Source organism: Equus przewalskii, chromosome 31 (assembly GCF_037783145.1).
Source record: "Equus przewalskii isolate Varuska chromosome 31, EquPr2, whole genome shotgun sequence".
In the NCBI taxonomy this organism is placed as follows: Eukaryota; Metazoa; Chordata; class Mammalia; order Perissodactyla; family Equidae; genus Equus; species Equus przewalskii.
In genome coordinates, this window is record NC_091861.1 from 24,968,820 (window position 1) to 24,992,431 (window position 23,612).

Here is a 23,612-nt window from a genome sequence, read left to right on the forward strand (position 1 = left end):
ATGTACCAAACATGATACAGGCAATATATGACAAACCCATAGCCAACATCACACACAACAGTGAAAAGCTGAAAGCTATTCCTCTAAGATAAGGAACAAGACAAGAGTGCCCATGCTTGCCACTTTTATTCAACATAGTACTGGAAGTCTGAGCTACAGCAATTAGGAATAAAAACAAACAAAATTATCCAGATTGGAGAGGAAGAACTAAAAATGTCACTATTTGCAGATGACATGATGTTATATTATAGAAAACACCAAAGACTCCACCAACAATCTATCTGAACTAATAAACGAAGTCAGTAAAGTTACAGGATACAAAATCATTACATAAAAATCTGTTGCATTTCTGTATATTAATAATGCATTATGAAAAAGAGAAATTAAGAAAATCTTATTTACAATTGAATCAAAAAGACTAAAATACCTAGGAATAAATCTAACCAAGGAGGTTAAAGACCTACACACTGAAAACTAAAAGACAATAATAAAATAAATTGAAGAAAGCACAAACAGAAAGATATTCAGTGCTCATGGATTGGAATAATTAATATTGTTAAAATTTCCATGCTATCCGAAGCAATCTGCAGAGTCATAGCAAGCCCTTTTAAAATTCCAACAGCATTTTTCACAGAAATAGAGAAAACAATCCTAAAATCTGTTTGGGACCACAAAAGACCCCAAAGAGTCAAAGCAATCTTAAGAAAGGAGAACAATCCTGCTTCTTGATTTCAAACTATATTTCAAAGCTATAGTAATCAAAACAGTGTGGTACTGGCATAAAAACAGACATATAGATCAATGAAACAGAATAGAGAGCCCAGAACACATATATGGACATACACATATATGGACAATTAATTAATGCCAAAGGAGCCAAGAATATATAGTAAGGAAAGAACAGTCTCTTCTATACATGGTATTGGGAAAGCTGGACGGCCATATGCAAAAGAAGGAATCTGGACCACTATCTTACACCATGCACAAAAACTAACTCAAAATGGATTAGAGATTTGAACCTAAGCCCTGAAACCAAGAAGAAACATAGAGTGTAAAGTCCATGACATGAGCCTTGGAGATGATTTTTTAATTTGACATCAAAAGCAAAGGCAACAAAAAGTAAAAACAAGCAAGTGGGAAAACTATATTAAACTAAAAAGTGTCTGCCCATCAAAGGAAACCATCAACAAATGAGAAGGCAAGCTACCAAATGGGAGAAAATATTTGTAAATCATATATCTGATAAGAGATTAATATCCAAAAGATATGAAGAACTCATGTAACTCAATTGCAAGAAACAAAAAAGAAAATCTAATCAGAAACTGGGCAGAGGATCTGAACAGACGTTTTTCCAAAGAAGCCATACAGATGGACAACACATACATGAAAAGATATTCAACATCATTAATCATTAGAGAAATGAAAATCAAAACCACAATGAGATATCACCTCACACCTGTTAGAATGGCTATCCTCAAACACAAGAGATAACAAGTGTTGGTGAGGATATGGGGAAAAGGGAAGCCTTGTGAACTGTGGTGGAAATGTAACTTGTAGCCACTGTGGAAAACAGTATGGAGGTTCCTCAAAAAATTAAAAATAGAACTACCATATGATCCAGCAATTTCACTTCTGGGTATTTATCCAAAGGAAATGAAGGTACTATCTTGAAGAGATATCTATCATCCCATGTTCATTACAGAATTATTTACAACAGCCAAGACGTGGAAGCCACCTACACGTCCATAGATAGATGAATGAATAAAGAAAATGTGGTATATGGATGTATGGATATATATAATATATATATATATATATATATACGCACACAATGGGATATTATTCAGCCATAAGAAAGAAGGAAATCTTGCCATTTGTGACAACATTGATGGACCTTGAGGGCATTATGCTAAGTGAAATAAGGCAAAGACAGAAATACAAGTACTGTATGAGCTCACTTATATATGGAATCTAAAAAAAAAAAAATAACTCATAGATACAGAGAACTGATTGGTGACTGCCGGTGGGGTGTGGGAGCAAAATGGGTGAAGGTGGTCAAATGATCCACACTTCCACTTATAAAATAATTAAGTCATGGAGACGTAATGCACAGCATGGTGACTGTAGTTTTATCACTGTATTGTATATTTGAAAGTTTCTATGAGGGTAGATCTTCAAAGTTCTCATCACAAGGGGAAAAAAGTATATAACTGTGTGTGTTAATATATGTTAGCTAGACTTCTTGTTGTGATCATTAAGCAATATATACAAATATCAAATCATTAGGTTGTATATCTGAAACCAATATAATGTTGTATGTCAAGTCTAACTAAATAAACATTTTCCTTATAGCCAATGAACATTGAAGTCTGTTTCTTACTGATAACAGCTTCTTCTTCATGAGTCTCATGCATCAAAAATCCATTTTGGACTTAGGCCTGGAATTAACATTGAGGCCATTGACCTATTATTTGTATCATTACATTTTTTGTTCATGGAATATCCAGCTTGAGTGGGTTCACTTTTACAATAAACTGTGATATAGAGAAAAGGAATATATTTGTAGAGACAGAAAACACTTGAAAAAGGGCAGAGGAAATGTCCCCAGAAATAAAACTCTGTTGAATTGAGTGGCATTTTGTTCCGTGATGGCTTTAGAAAATTCCACAATGTCTTCAACACAGCTCCCTCCAAAAAGGGAAGCCTAGTTCCTCTCCCCTTGAGTGTGCTGGACTCAGTGACTCACTTCTAAGGAGCAGGTATGGCTGAAGTGACAGTGTGTGACTAAGTCATAAATGGGATGGAGGCTTCCTTCTCTCTCTCTCTCTCCAATCACTGGCTCTGGTGAAAGTTAGCTGCCATTCAAGCAGCCTATGGAGACACCCATGTGATACGGAACTGAGGCTTCTACCAAAAGCCACGTGGGTGGGCTATCTTGGAAGCAGGTCCTCCAGCCCAGCCAAGCCCTCCAGTGACTGCAGCCCAGGCCGACATCTGGACTGCAACACAGGAGTCTGACTCAGAACTAGCCAGCTAAGCCATCCCAACTTGCTGACCCGTAGTAACTCTGAGATGATGCAGTTTTGTTACTTTAAGCCAATATGTTTTGGAATAAATTTGTAAAGCAAAAATAAATAACAAATAGACTAGGGGTTCAAAGACACTCGTCTTACCTGATGTTTTAGTTCAGATGTTAGAATTACATTAGTTAGAGAAATATATAATCACACATACACATGTACACATATATTTAATGTTTAATAGCAAAAAATTAAAAGAGTTTCTCATTTACAAAAATATGGTTTTTGGGGGCCGGCTCAGTGGCACAGTGGTTAAGTGCACACGTTCCGCTTCGGCGGTCCAGGGTTCGCCAGTTCGGATCTCAGGTGCAGACATGGCAAGCCATGCTGTGGCAGGCATCCCACATATAAAGTAGAGGAAGATGGGCACAGATGTTAGCTCAGGGCCAGTCTTCCTCAGCCAAAAAGAGGAGGATTGGCGCAGATGTTAGCTCAGGGCTAATCTTCCTCAAAGAAATAAAAATAAAATTCATTAATTTCAAAAACTGTTTTTGATCTTACTTAGAATTGGCTACTTTGAAAAGCAAAGAATACATTTAATACCTCTGCTTTACTTACATGGTAAGGCAAATATTTGGAACTGTTGTGTCCCTATGTTTTTGTGTTTAAGAGAAAGTAATTTCAGAATTAAGAAGTAGGTCAAGATATGAATGGAACTTACAGATACATCTTGGAGAAGGTACCCAGCCTGAACTGGTGCATTTTGCAGTATTTCCTCGTGTTGCAGGATGAAAGCCATTTTTGCACTTGTATCTGATTTCCTGTTCAATTCTGTGTTCAGTTCTTTCAGGCGTGTAGACACCATTTGGAATATAAGGAGGATCACATGTTGTTTCTGAAAAGCAAAAGGATATGTGGATAAGGTAGAACTCCGCCCATTAAAATAATCAACTACATGAAAATAAAGTAGATGCTACCTTTTTTTTGTCTTTACCGCAGCACAAAGGGCATTAAAATGAGCACAGACTCGTATCCTTCCCCCATATCACGCATTTCCCTCGGCTATATCTCTCATCTGATTTATTTGTGCCTCCTGGACTCTTGAATCCTCTTTCTCCAAAGCCACCACATACATCATGATATTCCATGCACGGCAATGAATTCATGATGTATCACTTTGACTACTCTTCCCACTTCCTTCAACTTCCTTGGCTTCTGTAGTTTTCCTAAGGACTGCTTACAAATGTTCTGAGTCTCTTCCTTCCAGAAAGTTCGTAGGATTGCATATCCCTTCCCCTTTGAAGTGGACATGGTCATATGACTTGCGTAGGACAAGGAAATGAATGTGGAAGTTTCCATCTAGGGAGGAAGTTTTAAAAGCCATTGTGTGAATTTTTATGGTCTCTTCCCCACAGCTGCAGTGATTAAGGAAGGACATGGAAAGATGATGTCTCCATCCATTGCTTCTTACAACGAACACAAGGAGCAGAATCCATTCAGACCTACATTGGACGTGAGCATGAATGGGAAATAAACCTTAGTTGATTAGGCTACTGAAGTTCTGGAATACGTTTTTCTTACTGTAATAGAACAACCGGGTCCAGGATGTGGAAAACCTTTATTGAAAAGATCAGATAAAAGATCTCTGTCACATCTACTCACTTCTGCCATTGTAACACTAAAGTAGCCATAAGTAATAGATAAACAAATGAGCATGGCTATATTCTAATAAAACTTCATTTACGGAAAAGAAAAAAAAAACCTGGCTGGATTTGACCTGTGGGCTCTAGCGTGCTATCAATTGACCTAGTCCATCCTAATTTATAAAGTTCTCTCTCAGTTCTTTCCATCAACTTTGCTATATCTCAGCAATGGATCAATTTGCAATGTTCCCTTTTTAACAAAATACCATGCCTTTTAACTATTGTCAAAATGTTACATAACCTCTTATATTGGTGCCATATTGTATTTTGCACTAAAACCTTGTAGAGGACATTCAGCATTGGCTGAAATCCATTCATTTGCCTGTAAATTACTTCCTTTTCCATTCCCAAAGTAAGTGACCCATAGTCTCCTCATTATCTTCAAGTCACCTAACACAATTAACCCTTCATAGATAATAAGTCCCTGCATTCACAGAAATCAATCGAGACTACCAGCTTTGGGTTCTCTAGATTTCTTTCTAATATTCCTTAAACTTTAGCTGTAGCTGTTCTGGACTTAAGCTTTTCCCTTAATCTTCGATGATAAGATGCTTTTTTAAAATTTCATGTTAAAACTAGCTTCTCAAGTCTGTCATTTTCACACGACTCTTGAACCACTGTTTATTCCTTGCTTCTCTCTCATTTTGTCAACCACTCTATCTTAAGTGGATACCCAATCTTCTCCAATTTTAAACTCCCTCTCAGAACCCTGGGTCCAAGTTCAGCTAATGTACTACATTTCTCCTCTCCTTCACAGCCCACATCCTTAAAACACCATCTTACAATTACTGTCTCCACTTTCCCACCTCCCTTTTACTCTTCAACCCACTACTATCTGAATTCTGACATCTAAATTGTGCTGGCACTGCTCTGACAAATGTCACCGTTGTCCTCCAATTTCCAAATCCAAAACTCTCTGTAGTCCACATATCACAGTGGCTGGTATATATTAGGGGCTCCTTAAATATTTGTTGAACTGAAGAGATAAAAAGATTCTGTGCTATTTGACACTGTTGGTCACTGATTCTTGAAGTTCACCAGTGCCTTATATTCCTATGGTATCCGTACCTTTGTCTGAACAGCCATATTTTATTTCACTTGTTTCACTTCTAGCTGCTCCTCTTCTGCTCTACTTAATTTTCAGGACCTGCCTGCTTCCAGGTCTCATCTCCTACAACGCTCCTGCTCACTCTCTGTACTTCCCACGTGATAGCCCTCTGTCCTGTCTTCACACAGGCCACGCTTATTCCCATCACCTGCACTTCATATTCCTGGTTTCTTGAATGACTCTCCTCTAGATCTTCATATCGGTTCTTAACACCATTTCAGAAATATCTTCCCCGGAGACCCTCTAGCTGTTGTCTGATTGGATATCTAGGCTTTACAGGTGGTTCTCCATGAGTATTTGTTCTGGATTCTGTTGTTTTCCTCTTCACATTCTCTGTGTGATTCAAGCCACATGATGAAAAGCTATCACTGTTATGCTAATCACCTCTTCAGTGTGATCCAAATCCAGCTGTCCAACTGAAGCTTCACACTGGACAGGTCCGTGTATACAATTCAAAGTCATATTCAACTTATTTATGTCAGACTAAATCATCCTCCACCCCTGTATAGATGCTTTTCCTCCTGTGTTCAACATTTTAATTTGTAACACAAGAACCCCACGACAGAAGCCTGGAAATTTACCCTACACTCCTTCCTCCCCATAGCTCTGATATTCAGTCAAACACCATATTCTAGAAAGTTGTAATTATGGCTTATATATCTCATCTTCTCCATACTGTACTTCCACTGTGTATGTTCAGGTCCTAGACGTATTGCAATAGTCTCTTAATTGGTCTTCAATTTATACACCATTCTGCCAGAACAAGCTTTAATATACCTCTATTGCTAACATGATAATATACTTATATTAGCAATGGTTATATTAGAAATAATATATGACTACCTACACACAAATTTTAAGTAAAATACATGTTCAGTGTTTGATGTTAATCGACACTAACCTCAAATGAGCCTTAAATGTGTTCATTTATTTTGTGTTGTTGTTTCTCCCTCACTTCATTCTGCTGTACCTGTCATACTTTCATATACCCATTGCAGTCCAGTTTACATACCTTAGTTTTTACCTCATACTATGACTGAACTTAAAACCAATGTTTGAAGTCAAAAGCTATGAGATCTAGAAAACATCAGTTTTGCTAAGAGACCAGAAAAATAATATTGAGAGACTTCCGTTAAATTAATTAAGAGTAGAAGAACTCTGGTGATTATTTGCAAGCAGTGGACATAAATCCCTGGGTAAATTTTAATTCTATACTCTCATAATCTCCATTAAGATAAAAGATGGTATTAAAATATTGATAGGACAGTTGGTTCTATTCAAAATAGAAATCTTTGACACTGTCCAAATGTGTGGGGCAACATTTTTTCTATTGTTGGAAACAATCATGAAGCATTTGAAATAAGAATAATTCAAAGTTAGCACTCTATGTTGTGAATCAGTAGAAAATTTGGTCTGTACAGGAAACGGATGGATTTGGATCAAAGGGGGCAGGTCTTGGTATTTTTAGTTATTCCTGTAAATCACTTATTGTCAGAGACTGTTCCTTATGGGATTCAGAGAACAGAGTTTTGACAAATCATCCTCAAATAAAACCCTTGACACATACAAATCATAGACCTGATGGAAGAAAATTTACGTATTTTATTGTAGATTATTTTATGTAAATTTTCTTTTGTTATTTAGCTCTAAGTTCTTTAAAGATTTGGAGAACACAAGATATATAGATTTGAAATTCATCACATACCAGCAGGTAGATCCTTCCATTGTACCAGGAAAATAAGAGGAATTTGTGATGTATTAGCTGAGGCACAGAGAGTGGAGTTCCTTTTAATAAGAGACGTCCCTACATCTAGTTAATGTAAAACACATTTCAACAGGATGAAGCATGTTGTACGAGACAGTCCATGCTTATTTAATTTGGGGTGAACCTCTCTGTATTTATAGTGATCTTCAGTAAACTATCTTGTGAAAGAAAGTGTCCAATCCCAGTGCATCCCAATTCTGACATCTCTCTGCCCAAAGAAAGCAGGACCCTCAAGCACACAGTCTTGAATTTCTACATTATGACTGAGAAAATGAAATAGAAATTCTAAAAGGAAGATGTTCTATAAATTTGGAAACTTTGGTGCATGTGTGAGTCTGTGAGTGTGTAAATAAGTCAAAGTTCAAGAGAAGTAAGCCTAGGCATTGTAGTAACACATATAAGAAAAACAGAGATTTCCCATTGTTAAAACAAATATGTGCTAAGCAAGAGTTTTAAGTAGATAGCTAAGTGACCTAGAAAATAAATAATTATATGATTCCCATGATACAGTCATGCTGTCCTGAGTCCTATTTCCAAGTAAAATTAAATTCTTGAAGTCTTACTTTGAATTAATTGAAACCTGCAATGACGGTTCATTCTGCTGTTTATGCTCAATACAAGACAAAGGGCCTGACATAAAAGAAGTTTTTTATAAGTTATATTTTGATGGTTGGATAGATAAACTAATCAATTATTTAAGAGAGGCTCTGGAAGTAAAACATATGGCAGAGGTTAATGCCAGAGGACTTGTGCACCCACTTCCTTTGCTTAGGACCCAAGGATGACATGTAGACAAACAGCCATACTCAACATACCATGAGCCCAAAATGGATTTAATGTGGGTTATCACTGTATTGTGTTTGTTAACCTCTTGTTAAAATATTTTCCTCACAGTGCCTGAAAGTGGAGGTCCCTCTGTTGTGTAGGAGGGTGTAATTTCCAAGAAGCTGCTTATGAACTCAATCAAAACATTTTTTGAAAAAATAGAATCTACTCAAAAACTGTCTAGTTTTTGTAAAAGAGGAACAGTAAAACAAAATTTATATGTGGAATTAAGAATCCTATGATTTAAAGTAGAGGGTTCTTGAGAGGTTAGCTCTCTTCTCCCCCCACAATATGACAGTATCAGTTAAAGTCACCCTTTTAGAAGGTCCCATGACCTCTGATTTCATGTATGATACATGGTCACTTGTTTCACTCACTGCAGCAGCCTTTATCAAAAACTAACTCCCCCACTTTCATAAATGTCTGCAAATATCTCAACATAGTTCTTACTTGGCTATAGATATATCTTCTTGCTATTCTTCCTATGATATGATTTCTTAAACTCCTCAACTATCTACATTCTCTCTTCCAGGCCAGAAGAGTTTGACACCACCTGTTTAAAATGAAGTAGTTAAGTAGAATATGATATTCCAGACATAAATTTTGGTGAGCATAGAACACGGTTGAGAAGAACTCTTTGGCTCTGTAGAACGTCCTTCCATTTTAAAGCCTAAAAGAGTTGGTTTCTTTCAGTGCCATCATCACTGTTGATTCATATTAGGCTACTGAAATCTCCATTTTCTTCCACTTATTCCATTGTCAACTGAGGGTTTCTTCATATGATATTAATATAAATTACTTTTTAAATGTAAATGCTGGCTCTAGAAGACCAATCTACTTGTTGATATGTGTATATACCTGGGAATTAGGAAGACTCTTACAGTCCTGGCTTTCATCTAAACTTGCTTTTTGCCTGGCACCATCTACTTAATGACCTTTGAATTTTTCTGCTCCTGTTTATGTCTATCTTCAGACTGACAGATTCATACCTATTGATCTCAAAATGGCCCTTGTATACATAAAATTTTAAGATGTATTGTCTTCATGGTAGTTATTACGTTTATATTGAAATCATTCATCTTCTTTATAAGTTATCTTCAGAGATATAGAATATCCATTTAAAATTTCAAGCATCTCTCAGGAAATTTCTAAATGGAGATTAAATTCCAAACTATTTGTTATATATTAAAGGACTGTGTCCAAGACACAATTATATAAAGACACAAATTTTGTTTTCTTTCAGAGGAATGATGTCAGCATCATGGCAGAGTGAGTTCTCACAGAAATCTTTCCCCTCCAATATACAACAACAACAAAAAGCCATAATCCGAGAAAGGACATCTAAACACAACACAAAAAATGTTGGAAAGACCCACACAGCCATACAATGGAGGGCAGAGAGACTGGAGCCCCCTTGGAAGAAGTGGAACAGGGTAAGAGAAATCTTCATTCCCTCCACTTAAGGACTGCCATCCAGGACCAGGGGAAGACTCTGAGAGCTTTATTAAAGTATAATTGAAATATAATAAACTGCATATATTTGAAATGACTGATTTAATGAGTTTTCACATACGAATCCATAAAGCCATCAACATATGAAAGATTATAAAGAAATCCATTGCTCTCAAAGTTACCCTTGTATTAAAAATAAGAAATCACCATACATTTTGAAGTGAGATTCTAGCTTTTCTTGTGATATATTTCCTAATGTGGATAATCTGTGGAACTCAGGAAACAGAGAAAACATAATTTGTTTTCCCCTCAGATGAATATGAGATAATTTTTCTGTAAAGTTATTCTCTATTATGATGTTAAAATACAGATTATTCCTACTAGCTGACTCATTTAAAAAAAGAGACACAAAAGTCAATAAGACATGGAGTTACATTTAAGACGGAAGCTGAGAGTTCACCGTTGTTTTCAACTTACCTTCTCCCTGAGCACAGGAAACCCAGAAGGTGAGAATGACATTGATTAGTAACAGCATGTTAGATATTCCCAACAGTATGTTAATACTAAATATTCCAGTTGTGATGTTTGGGGTTTTAAATCTGCGTCATCAGAAGTTATCAAGTGTGACTCCAAATTTAAGTGCACTCCCATGAAGCAAGTAAATTGAGGTCAGTTAGTAAATATCAAAGTTCAAAGAGCTTTGAAAAATTGTTCAATTCCTGTTGTTTCACAATAATTTCTTGAATTCATTCCCTGATATGTACTTTTGATACTGAACCTGAAGTGAGTTCGCTTATCCGTTGTGCAGCAAGCCAATCTCTGACACCAGGGGTACTGGAAGAAAGTAGGAATTTTATTTTTGCACAGCGGTGAGCAAGGAGAGAGGGCAGCTAAGGCTGAAATGCCAAACTCCCCAAAAGCTAAAAGCAAGGGTTTTTATTTGTGGTTTTATGTAGGGGAGAGGGAGCATACGGTCTTGCTGGTTGGAGCTTTCCCACCAGCTTGTATCTCTTTGTGGGGAGGAGATAGTGAATCTAGGTGCTTGCCCTTGGCAGCGTCTGTCTCCATGGAGGATAGTAGATTTTGGAGCCAGGAAGCCAGAGAGTAAGCAGAGAATGAGTGTTTTGGTTTTAACCCCATATATGCTGGGTTTAATGTGGGGGAACTGATATCAGGGTCGGTATCAATTCCCCCCTATTTTATGTCCATCCCTCAATCTTGAGGGATTTGGGATGGTGACTGATCTAGCTACTTCCTGCTGAAATGGGGTGTAGGTTCTTTCATCTCATTGAACCAGTCTTTTAATAAGGCAGTGATGCAGGTGGGCTCCCAGAGTTAGGGGTGTATCATGTAAGTAAGTAACCAGGTATTTAATAAGAAGTTTTTCTAGAGAAACAAAAAGAGAAAAACAAGGTTAATTGTTGGAGCAAATTATAAACTAGCTTTTGAGCCCAGGGGGCAGCCAATCAAGATTCCTCAAAGTCAGGGTTGAAACATCTTTTGCAGTTTGAAATGTCTCTGACGGCATCACTGGGCACTCAGGTAGCTTTTTGAGTGGCTTATACAGCAGTAGACATGAATCTTTCTTAAGTTTATATCAAGTTCTTTAGCTTCAATTTGCAAAGCTTCAAGAAAAAGGGCAGATATAGTTTCAATGTCTCCAAATGAAAATGATGGGGAAAAAAACCCCTGAAAATGTTAGTTTGGAGGTTTGTAGCCAGATATTTCAGGAGACTAAAAGAAGTCAGGATCCAGTCCAGTTAACAGATGTAACAAAAATCTTAAAGACAAATGATAAAACCAAAATCCAATATCCACAAATGTGTATTACAGTTTCTATTGAAACATAATTTGTTTCTCTAAAATCACCCTCAATTTCACTAGACATAGCTAAATTAAGGCTAATTGGTTTGCAAAATAACTCTAGTTTTAATAAATTTGGTATAATTATTTACATGAGTACAGCAAGACTAGTAATTGATCATATAAGCTCTTTTAAATCTGCTTTGCTGGAAACTTATAAGGAATCTCAGGTTGAACTTTAAAGGCCTCTCAAGGAAAGCCAAGCAAAGGACCTGTCATTAGACTTTTCCTGCAGTACCTACAGATTTGGGTGAATCCCTCTCTTTGTGAGGTTCCCCAAAATATTGAGGCTCCTTATGTCTGCCAGAGGGAGTGACATTCTTTGCTCAACTTTACCAGGTCACTGAACCCATAAGCAAGGTACCAGGCCAATATTTTCAAGTGGCTTTATTCCAGAATGTCAACTTTCATTCCTCAAAAGCTGTTTTGTTATACCCAAGCCCTTATGTTTTTTTTCAAATATGACGTTCCACTCAAAGCTTTGGTAATATAACCAGTGTTTCCAATTGTGTCCTGTTATAAGAAGAACAGAGGCTTATTGGACTTATGCAAATAACCATATTGCCACAAGAATAAGAATACTTACTCATCAGGAGTTTTTACATTTTGGAGGGCTCAGATAGGGAGAAAAAGATAAATGTTTCAATTTTGTTTACAAATTACTATAAGTCATAGTTCCTTAATAGAATAGAGAAAAAGGTTTTCTTAAATTTAGAAAAAACAAAACATCAAAAATCAACAATATCTCAATCAAAAAGTTATAAAAATTATAATCATCCCTATCAGTTTATTCTGTCTTGTGTAATTGGTTCTTGATCTTAATCTTCTATCAGCAGTTTGTGAAGTCATCAGTTTCTCTGTTAGAGTTCTGTAATTTTCACCCAGTTTAGTTTTACGATCTGAACGTTTATCAGAAGCTGTATTCTAGAGTAAGCATAAGAGCCTTTTCCATGAATTTCTCTGAAGATGAAATATATTTGCACAAACATCAAAGTAAAACAGCAACTGTTTGCAAATAACAAAACATTCAAAACTGGTAACTGACAAAGGCATTTGACCATCTCTGCGATGTACAATGTTTTAAGATAATAACCAGAATTATGGCTGACAATCAGAACAGATCAGAGTTTTAGATGATTTTTTAAATACTTATATCAATAACACTCATTTACATAATACCATTTAAGAAAGTTTATCATCACTTATTTGACAACGTTTTTCATGTAATTTAACATACAAACTAACCCTTATTAGTTTAGCATTTTTCTTATGGAAAGAGAGAAAATTTCTTTGAGAAGTCCAGGGGCCCTCTGAAAATCCCCAGAGAAAACTTCCCTCCTCCTCTAGGTCAAAAGAAAGCTTTTATTCGGGACTTGAATATGTTTTTTTTGAGGGGGGAAAGCTTGTCAAAAATATTAAAAGCTTTAAAACATTTGTTCAGATAGGAAACCAGGGTCACTGCAAAACCGTGTTCAGGTATCTATTCAAAGTGACAACAGAAACAATCAAGGGGAAACAGAGCTAAAACAGTTTTTTAAAAACCCTTTAATAATCTTTTTATCAAGAGCATATCAAAAGTTTAGGAAAATTATCCTTTTAAAAAAGAGGAGACCAAGTTTTAATTTTACACCAGTTTACTTTTAACATCAAAACTTCTCTACTTAATTGGATTTACTTTAATCTTAGCCAAGTTGACTATACCTAAAACTCTTTAGGGCTTTACTTTTACAAACCTTTGGTTACTTTCTTTACATTTAGAATTTGTCCCAGTACTTTAGGACAAATTTATTTTTCTTAACTCAAGAAACAAAAATATTTCCATTCTTTATATCTTTTTACTGAAAACATATATTTTACTTTCCTTGTAAACAGACATTTTAGAAATATGTTTTTTCATAGAAAATTTCTCAGTGTACATAAAACATGTTTATCAATAAAGCTAAGCACTTTTCAGTTTCTTTGATATAAGAAACCAAAGGCAGATAAATATATGCTTAGTAGTTAACTTTTAATATTTTATCTTATGTGGAAATGACCTGGATACCCAATAAACTGTTATTATTTAACTTAAGTTAGTAAAGCTATAAAGTTTGTTTTCAAAAAGATTTTTGGAAGCTGTTTCTTAAGTATGCAGACTATAAAACATAATTATTGTACTTAAAACTCTTACCCAGTTTTAAGAATTTCTCTTAAAAACTTCATGTGACATTACAGCAGTTAACTATCATCTTCAGTTGTTTTAAGTATATACATCATAATACATAGAATTATTGCTCAAAAATTTTTCCAAAAACTTTTATCTTTTTACATTTGTTTAGTTTACCTGTTCGTAACAATTTTATTTAGATCGTCTACAAAAACCCCATGAAACATTAAGCAAAATTAGCTATTATACTGAGTTATTAGTTTTGCTGATAAATTTTCTAACAGAGGTGACATGAGCTCATTTGACCAGCAAAACCAGGCTGTATGTTTGCACCATATCCAATGCAAATAAATCTGAGAAGATGTCTATTTTAAATCAAACCCAGGACACTTAAACAGGTTCTTATTTGCCAAAGACCATTTTATATCATGTTAAATAACTTTGTCTCTTAGAAGTTTTTGCATATTCATTAAAAACTGCATTCCATTATGAGAGATTTTGAAACCTCTTCCGAAACAGGTTCTCCAGAATGGACATTACAATTTCAAATTATCTTAAAAGTTTACTTATTTTTACTTGTTCAATTTTAGATCAGGAATTTTGGGGGAGTTGAAGCTTGCTGGGAAGCTCAGCAAGAGAGTAGACAAAAGCAGCAGATTTGGGTTCGGCTGCTGGCATGTTTAATTATGTTTTCTTAAACTGGTGGTAAAGTATTTCTAATTTTATTTAGAAGCCTCAAAAGATTAAGACAGGCTCCCCATTGTTGCAGCTGGCTTTTCCAATTGTATACATCAGTTTGGGTGAACTGAAATTGGTCCATTTAAGTATATCAATTTTTACAAAACTTTATCTTAGTTTTACTAACTCATACTTTTAATTATAACTTACATTAGAATTCCACTAACAAGTTTTTTAATTACAATATTGTGTAGGGGAAGCATTCCCAGTTAGACATAACATTTATTCCCAAAGCAGATATCCAGGGAAAGTTGACATAACCTCTTCATATAATATTAGCTTAAACACTTTAATCTTTATAGTCTTATTAACCTTAGTAGCCTAACTGTTGCCTCAAACCATTGTTGGTCAGGTTTCTCACTCTGATTTCTGCCTCCTGACCTTTTAAATTTTTCATACTAGGGTAAATAGAACAGGTTTGTCTGATGTCCTTTAATGTTGGAGAGCCAATGGCGGGGAGGGGGGGGTTCCTTTAGCCCATTCAACCTTAGGCAGTGTTTTATTAAAACGTTTGTTTTAACCTTATTTACACCTGTTCCATTTACCCTATTTTTCTTTCAATAACTAGCTAAAGATTTTTATCCCATTGGGGTGAGTCCTGTGACTCTTCCCTTTCTGATTTCTCTGCGTTAACTTGACATTTTCATTAGCATCTGTAGGACTACGAGAAGCCGAGACCCCAAGTTTGATTAAGTTCTTAAGACTAGTCATTATAGTTTCCTTTTAATTTGGTCTTTTCATAGGTACCAGTAAAACAGCTGTTTATCATAAGAGCTCTCTAAAAAGTTTCCCAACTTAAGGATCCATTGTTTGGCCTTTTTTTTCCTCCGGAGTCTAAAGAATATTGTGGCCACATGGTGTTACAAAAGAAAATCATCCCTCTTTAGACATTGGCTTATAGCTATAGGTCGACCATCAGCCAAAGTTTTTCCCAAGTGGCTCTTAGGTGGAATAGATGCAGCACCTCCCATGTTAACACTTTTAAAAGGAAAGACAGACAGACAACAGCAAACACCAAACAAGCGCACTTTCCCAAAAACCCTCAGCCACAAACGGAAGCCAAAACAAAGACCAAAACCAAAACCAAAGTGCTTCCAGTCTCAGCTTAGTCCATGTCCTATACTCTGCAGGCGCCCAACAAATGAAGATCGGCCCCACAGATCTTCCCAAATGAGCAAGGACAAGGGACCTTGGTTGTGCACACCAGGGGGACTAACCAAAATGTGGTCGGAGCCTCGTGACTTCAAAACAAACAGAGCCCTGAGGGCTGCCAAGGTATCCGTTATTTCTGGCGAGTCCTGTTGGAAAAGGTTAACACAAAGACAAAGACAAAAACTACCAGCCACTTACAAGAGACGTCTTCCTAAGTCCTAAACCTGGTTTCTTCCACCACCAAAGCAAAAGCGCTGTGGGCCAACGACATCTGGTTAGCAGCCAGTTGCTTGAGGCTGTCCCTGAGACAAGGGGCTCAGGCAGCTGCAGGACAGCTTCCAAGAGAGGCCTTTAGCCAGAGGCTGGTGTGCCACAGGCGAGATGTCCACCTGGGACATTGTCCCATCTAGGGTGCCAAATTGATATGGAACCTGAAGTGAGTTTGCTTACAGGTTGGGCAGCAAGCCAATCTCTGACACCGGGGGTAGTGGAAGAAAGTAGGAATTTTATTATTGCACAGCGCTAAGCAAGGAGAGAGGGCAGCTAAGGCTGAAATCCCAAACTCCTCGAAAAGCTAAAAAGAAGGGATTTTTATTTGGAGTTTTAGGTAGGGGAGAGGGAGCATATGGCCTTGCTGGTTGGAGCTTTCCCACCAGCCTGTCTTTGGCCTTGAGACACTTGCAGAGAGGAGGGAGCCCGTCACCTTGCTGGTCAGCAGCTTTCCCACCAGCCTGTATCTCTTTGTGGGGAGGAGATAATCCAGGTACTTGTCCTTGACAGTGTCTGTCTCCATAGAGGATAGTGGATTCTGGAGCCAGGAAGCCAGAGAGTAAGCAGGGAATGAGTGTTTTGGTTTTAACCTCATATATGCTGGGTTTAATGTGGGGGAACTGATATCAGGGCCGGTATCACTTTTACAACTTCCTTTAAGAACAGTAATAAACTGGCTCCAAAAGCGATATAAAGCATTCTCACCATTCTCCTTACCCATACTGTTACAGGACCAAAGTGAACCCATTCCTTGCCTGTTTAATTAAACTGCACCACAAGTAGTTGTCACACAAAGCATAATTTTATTTTCAGCATGCTGCAAACAAAATGGAGACCATAAGGAATAATTTCACAAAGCTATGGCTCCCCAAACAAAGAGAGTGGGTGCCTTTTATTTTGCATAGGGAATGAATATGCAAGAGGGGAGTTTTGCTATTCCATGTAGCAGACACAGGCTGACGTGTGCAGTTCAGATACATGCATCCATACACATCACATGTTACGTTAATAGGACTTTAGCTTCTCCCAAGGCAGTGTGTCTAGTATTATAATGAAGCAAAGGTTACTTTTGTACACTTTTCCATTCTTCCGCACAGGCCATTCCTGCAGTGTGGTTTAAACTGGTCTGAGCTGGTTCAATTGGTGGGTAGCTGTTCATCTTTCTGAAAAACAACTTTGAGGAACTACTGAATGCTGAGGGCATTTGTTAAGCAGCTCTTTAAGCAACTTAAGCAGAAAGCAACCCTTTAAGTCTCTCTTTAAGCCTAAGTAACTCTTTAAGCAACTCAGGGCAGTTAGCTGGTGACAATACCACCAGGGGTTTACAATGACAAGACTCTTCGAAAACAGCAGTGTGGTGGTGAGTATACAAGAAGTGTCCCTGAGAGGTACGGCTGCTCCTCAGGGAGGGGCAGCAAACGAGTGGCCAATCCTAGCTTGTGGCTTCAAGGACTCTCTGTCCTGGGGCATGTCCCTCCTTCACCAGGAGAGGCATTACCTGTCAAGCTAGCTGATATATCTTGGGGAACAGGATTCATGAGAAAAAAAAAATTGGAAATGTGAGGAGCTCAACCAAAAGGCAAGAAAGGCCATGATCTGGACAATCAATACCACATGGAGCACAGTTAGTGGAACAGATCAACTGAGAAATTAAAATTTGCATAATGAATATCCTTAAATAGATGAGGGAATGACTTCAGCCAATGAATAAATCACTACGATAAAAATCAAAGTGTTGAGAGTCAAAAATCTTGCTGATGATTTACGGTTATTTCTTTTTCAAATTTCCCATTAAGCTCACTCCATGAACAGAGAATTAAAAGTGTACAAGCTTTGTCAGTGTTAGGAGTAGATTCTAGCGTGAAACGAGAATTAGGGTTAACACAGAACATCTAAATGGCAGTACTGTTAGCCTGAAAGCCCTTTAGAGTATTTAGATCCTGCTCTTTTATCCCCCCAAACCTATCGATACAAAGGGTTTTTTATCTGGTTTGGTTTTTCTAAGATATGTTACTGTAAGAATAGTTTACTAGTTTCACCCAAAGGGAAAAGTCTGTTTAAATATTATAACAAATTATATTTACAAGAATTATGTTTTACATAAAATTGACATGCCAAAACGAAAGAGCATATTAAAAACTCAAGTTAAATGCATGTTGGAATTTCCCTTTATGTTTTTTAGAGAGCATTAAGAATTAATACATGCCTTCTGCATAGAGTTCTCCTGAGATGATTAATAAGATGATAAACACTAAGCTTTCGACCTCATCTTCAGTGGTGTGCTGAATAAAGATTTCAACAATTCTAAAGCAGCAGGGACTCCTCATTAAGTACACAATGTCCCTCTGGAAGAAAAAGTTAATTACTTATCACATTTGTTTAAGTCCCTTTGTAACAGACCTTATATTTCATTTAAAATATTTTTGAATTACACTAAAATAACACAGCTATGTTCATTTATAATACTTTTCATGCTGGAGTTCAATAAGAACATGATAACCAATGGAAGTCACAATAACAAGCAGCATAAATAATTAACTCAGACCGCATGAAAATCAGGGTAAATTTTCAACAGCAATACCCACTTGTAAGTCCATTGAGTAAAGTTCATTTGTGGCCTTTGATTTCTTTACTACCACTGATTAAACGAAGAGATGAACTTGGGAACATGAGGTCATGAATACCTGATAGCAAAATAAGGTGTTGTCTAGATCGCGCTGCTTAAAGAGAAAAATGACCTTAACTGCATCAAGCAATGAGAGGATAATGTTATTGATAAGTGAGTCCGACGTTTAAAGAGTGCATTCTGTGGCAGGTGGTGAGATGGGCACTGCGCTGTGTATGATTCATTCATGAGAAATGTTGTGTGTGTTCACCATGTACCCGGTCATGTCTGCTCTTGGTTACATAACAGTGAAAAAATACATTAAAATTACCGCCATCATGGAGTTTACATTCTAATGGCTTTTAACTTAAACTACAAAATGATACTGTGAGGTGGGAGCTATTATTATTTCACTTTTGTAACTTTTTATTAAAATACAACATATTAGGAGAAAAGTGCACACATCCTAAGTGCACGGATCAATGGAGTCTCACAAACTGAGCACATCCATGAAACCAGCACCCAGAACAAGAAGCAGCATGTACCAGCAGCCCAGAATTTCCCTCCAAGTCACAGCCCACGCCCACTCTCAATGTTAAACACTATCTTGGCTTATAATAGCTTGGTTTTATACTACATAACGGAATCATATAGTATTTTTTTTAATCTGGCTTCTTTTGGTTAATGTTTTGCTTGCAAGATTCATCCATATCTTGGGCTGTAGAAGATAGTTCTTTCTCTGTATAGTATTCCAATTCTGTCAATATGCCACAAATTATCTATTCATTCGACTGCTCATGGATATTTGGGTGACTTCCAGTTTAGGGATATGATACGATCTCTGCTTATTGTCAAAGTTTTTTTTAATTAAAAAATTTTCAGACATAACCTCCACCTGGATCCTACCATTTAACATTTTATTATACTTCTAAAATCACATATTTATCCATCCACCCATCCTTTTTCGATGCCTTTCACAGTAAATCGCAGCTATCTGTGCATGCCCCCTACATACTTAAGCAAATATTTCATTAACTCAAGTTCTGTTGTTGTTGTTGTTGTTGTTTTTGAGGAAGATTAGCCCTGAGCTAACTACTGCCAGTCCTCCTCTTTTTTGCTGAGGAAGCCTGGCCCTGAGCTAACAACGTGCCCATCTTCCTCTACTTTTATATGTGGGATGCCTGCCACAGCATGGCGTGCCAAGTGGTGCCATGTCCGCACCCGGGATCCGAACTGGTGAATCCCAGGCCACAGAGAAGCAGAATGTGCGAACTTAACTGCTGTGCCATGAGGCCGGCCCCTCATTAACTCAAATTCAATATTTTTTATAGATTATTCTGTTGATATGAAATCTAGAAAGAGATGCACAACTTTTAAGTATAGGTCTTGAGTTCTTGAGTAATGCACACACCTGTATATCACAAACCCCTACCAATTACCATTGATCCTTCCAGAAAGTTCCCTCATGCTCCTTCCTAGTCAGTCCTCACCTCCACTTCTTACAGGCAACCACTGTTCTGATTTTGCCACCAATCACATCGTTTTTCTGTTCTAGAACCTCATATAAGTGGAAATATACAAGCACTCTTTTTCGTAAGCCTTCTTTCTTTCAGCATAATGTTTTGGGATTTATCCATGTTATTGATTCAGTACTTCATTTCTTTTTAGTGCTCAACTTTATAAAAGAATACACTGAAGCTTAGAAAGCATTGAAGTTGAAGTGGCTTATCAAAGATCACTACCCTAGCAAGTGTCAGAGCAAGGATTCAAAGAAAGTCCTTTTTCAAAAAGTAAAATCTGTATTGAGATATCATAATTAAATACTTAAATTTTTAATCAATTAAAAGTTACTAGCATCTACTAATTTCAGTAAATATAGTAAGAGTATTACGTCTAAAAATCAAACTAAGCGAGGAAGTATATGAAATGTTTCAAAAATCATAAAGTCTGGAAGAATCTTCTATTCCAGGTAAGAACAAAACTAAACATAATTTTTAAATATTTTCTGAAATAGTCAATATATTTAAATGGTGCAAACTTCAAAGGATGTAAAGTGAGATGTCTCTGTCCCATACTGTCCCTCAGTCACCCAGCTCCCCTCTCTAAGAGGGTAAATAATGTCCTCAGTACCTTTTGCATTTTTCCATAGACACATATACAGCAAACATCTACGTTTTAACTGATTTCTTTTGCACTTAACAGTATATATTGGAGATTGCTTCATAGCAGAGCATAAATGGCTTGCTTATTTGTTTTTAGATCAGTATAGTTTTCTAGTATATTGACAGATAATTTAAATCAAATTCATTCTTGTTGGGTAATGAAGTTGTTTACAATGTTTTATTGTTGCTAAAATTTCTGCAGTGTCTAGGATGGTACATGTTGTTTTGCACTTGTGAATACATTAAGTAGAATAAATCCCCAGAAGCGAAATGTGCATTTATGATACAAATATTGATTAGTTTTTCTAATGGAAATTATGCCAATCAACTCTCCCAATAGCACTGTACAAGAGGATGTTTTTCCATAGCACCCACACAGCATTATTAAACAGTTCATGTTTCAATTTGATAAGTAAAAACATAATCACTGTATAAATTAATTCACATTTCTCTTACTATGTGTGAGATTGAAGACTTTTACATGAATTTCAAAGTCATTTTTACTTTATTTCTGTGAGGTACTTGTGCATATTCTTTGCTCCTTCTTCTGTTGGACTGTTGGCTTTTTCCTATGGACTTGTATGGACTTTTTTGGTTCTTGAGGAAGATTAGCCCTGAGCTAACATCTGCCGCCAATCCTCCTCTTTTTGCGAGGAAGACTGGCCCTGAGCTAACATCTGTGCCCATCTTCCTCTACTTTATATGTGGGACACCTACCACAGCATGGCTTGATGAAGAGTGTGTAGATGCGTGCCTGGGATCCAAACTGGCAAACCCCGGACAGCCAAAGCGGAGTGCGTGAACTCAACAGCTATGCCACTGGGCCAGCCCCGACTTTATGGACTTGTTATATATTAAGATAAATGGCATTGGTCTGTGACTTTGAGTTGTATATACATTTCCTGGTATGCTATTTATCTTTTAAATTTGTTACAGTGGATTTTGCAAGTAAATTAATCTTTTCCTTCAAGATTTTGGGATTTGCGTTATAGTTAGAATTACTCCAATGTTGTTTTTTTTAAAAAAAAATATTGCCAGTTTCTTATACTACATTTATGGTTTAACTTTGAATGAATGTATATAATATAAATCTTTGTGAATGATGTCAGGTAAGTACACAACCTTATTTTTTCCCAGAGAGTTGCCATGCTGCTCCAATTATTTATCAAACGATTCATTTTTTTGCCAGTGGATTTCCTTCCTCATATGTTCAATTCCTGTACTATATATTTTAGGTCTATTTTTAGATTCTCTATTCTGCTTTATTGTTTAATCATATTTTTTAGTACCACCCTTTTAGCTACCCTAGTTATAGAATACACGAGAGCATATAAGTCGTCTAGTCCTCACACTTTAGTCCTTTTTCAGAAATTTCCTGTCGTGTTTTGCTTGGTTAAATACTACAGGTTTGGAGTAGACCATCGAGTCACTCAGCTCTGACTTACTTTTTTTTTCTTTGAGGAAGATCAGCCCTGAGCTAACTGCTGCCAATTCTCTTCTTTTTGCTGAGGAAGATGGGCCCTGAGCTAACATCCGTGCCCATCTTCCTCTACTTTATATGTAGGACGCCTGCCACAGCATGGCTTTCACCAGGCAGTGCCATGTCCGCACCCAGGATCAGAACTGGCGAACCCCAGGCCGCCGAGAAGCAGAACGTGCGAACTTAACAGCTGTGTCACCGGGCCGGCCCCTCAGCTCTGACTTATAATCACAATATACGGACTGCAACTTTGGAAAGAGAGCACTCATTTGTACCCACATTTCTTCATCTCTAAAATAACGGTAAAAATAGTAGCCACCTCAAGCACATCACAGAAACGCTGCTGAGGATAATTTAGTACTCCACAGTTTGCTCATCCCTAAAAGAGTCACTATTAAAAATGGTTTGAGAGACAAAATATTAAGCCAAGTTTCATAAATACATTCTAAGGAAATATATGCCCATCCAGGTAAAAAAAGGGCAATAATACATTTAATGGAAATATTAAAAGATGAAATTATAAGTGTGTCATTCTAATTCTCTTTCCTTCTTCCTTCCTTTATTATCTCTGAAGCTTACTCGGCAATAATAAAAATCTAAAATCTCTCTTCATTTGGCTTTGAAGAGCCAGTTATAATAAAAATTTCATTTTAATTATATAACAACATAGTCTATGGGCTATATGCATGCTTGACAAAGTATCATTTCTACCCAACATTTTTCCAAAATTGGCACTTTAGGGATAAATAAGAAAAGTTTGACCCCCCTCCACTCCTTTCTGACTACTCTAGTTTCCCTAACCACAGGCCAAAGTACACCTCCAAGACGTCAGGACACCACAGCGTTTGAACCAACCTAGTTTCTACCCAGTAGAGGCATGCTGAGAAGAAATGGATCTCAAAGTGAGTATTATAAAGCAGAAGCCACATTTGCGTTGGTTCGGCCACTTGGCCTACTTACGACAATGCTGGAGGCACGAGGCTTTACCAAAACTGCTCCAGCAGAAGCCTGAGAATCTCAGCTCCAGCTTCACGGATGTCAAGGGGCAGGTTGTGGAGCATTTCCTGCTGACAGCGATACAGTAAGCATGGCGTGGTCCTGAGGCCAGTATTTGTGCAGGTGTCTCCTTGATGCCTCAACTTCAAGTTCATGGTGGGAAAAAGCACATACCCAGGCCACTTTTATGGCATGGTACTAGAACTAGGAGTATGCAGACTTGTGGTTTGCAATACAGAAGAGGTCCATCAAACATCTAATTGGAGGCTCAGTGTAAAACTTATGGAAACTAAAGAAAAAAATCTTAATATTATTGAGAGAGAAAAA

General features: G+C 37.0%; 1 protein-coding gene across 6 annotated transcripts in view; it reads right to left on the reverse strand.

The window, feature by feature from the left end:
- Positions 1-10,558, reverse strand: part of LOC103554612 (complement factor H) — a 162,718-nt gene extending 152,160 nt beyond the window's left edge. For 4 of the 6 annotated variants that reach the window (XM_070602389.1, XM_070602383.1, XM_070602382.1 and 1 more), the window contains exons 1-2: positions 10,351-10,543; positions 3,742-3,915 (exon numbers count right to left, since the gene is read on the reverse strand). In XM_070602389.1, the coding sequence (XP_070458490.1) occupies positions 3,742-3,915; positions 10,351-10,408 (232 nt within the window). In that variant the 5' untranslated portion in view covers positions 10,409-10,543. Of the gene's footprint in view, positions 1-3,741; positions 3,916-10,350 lie in introns of all 6 variants that reach the window. The other 2 variants (XM_008525742.2, XM_070602397.1) reach the window with 2 other exon arrangements.
- Between the last annotated feature and the right edge of the window lie 13,054 nt (positions 10,559-23,612).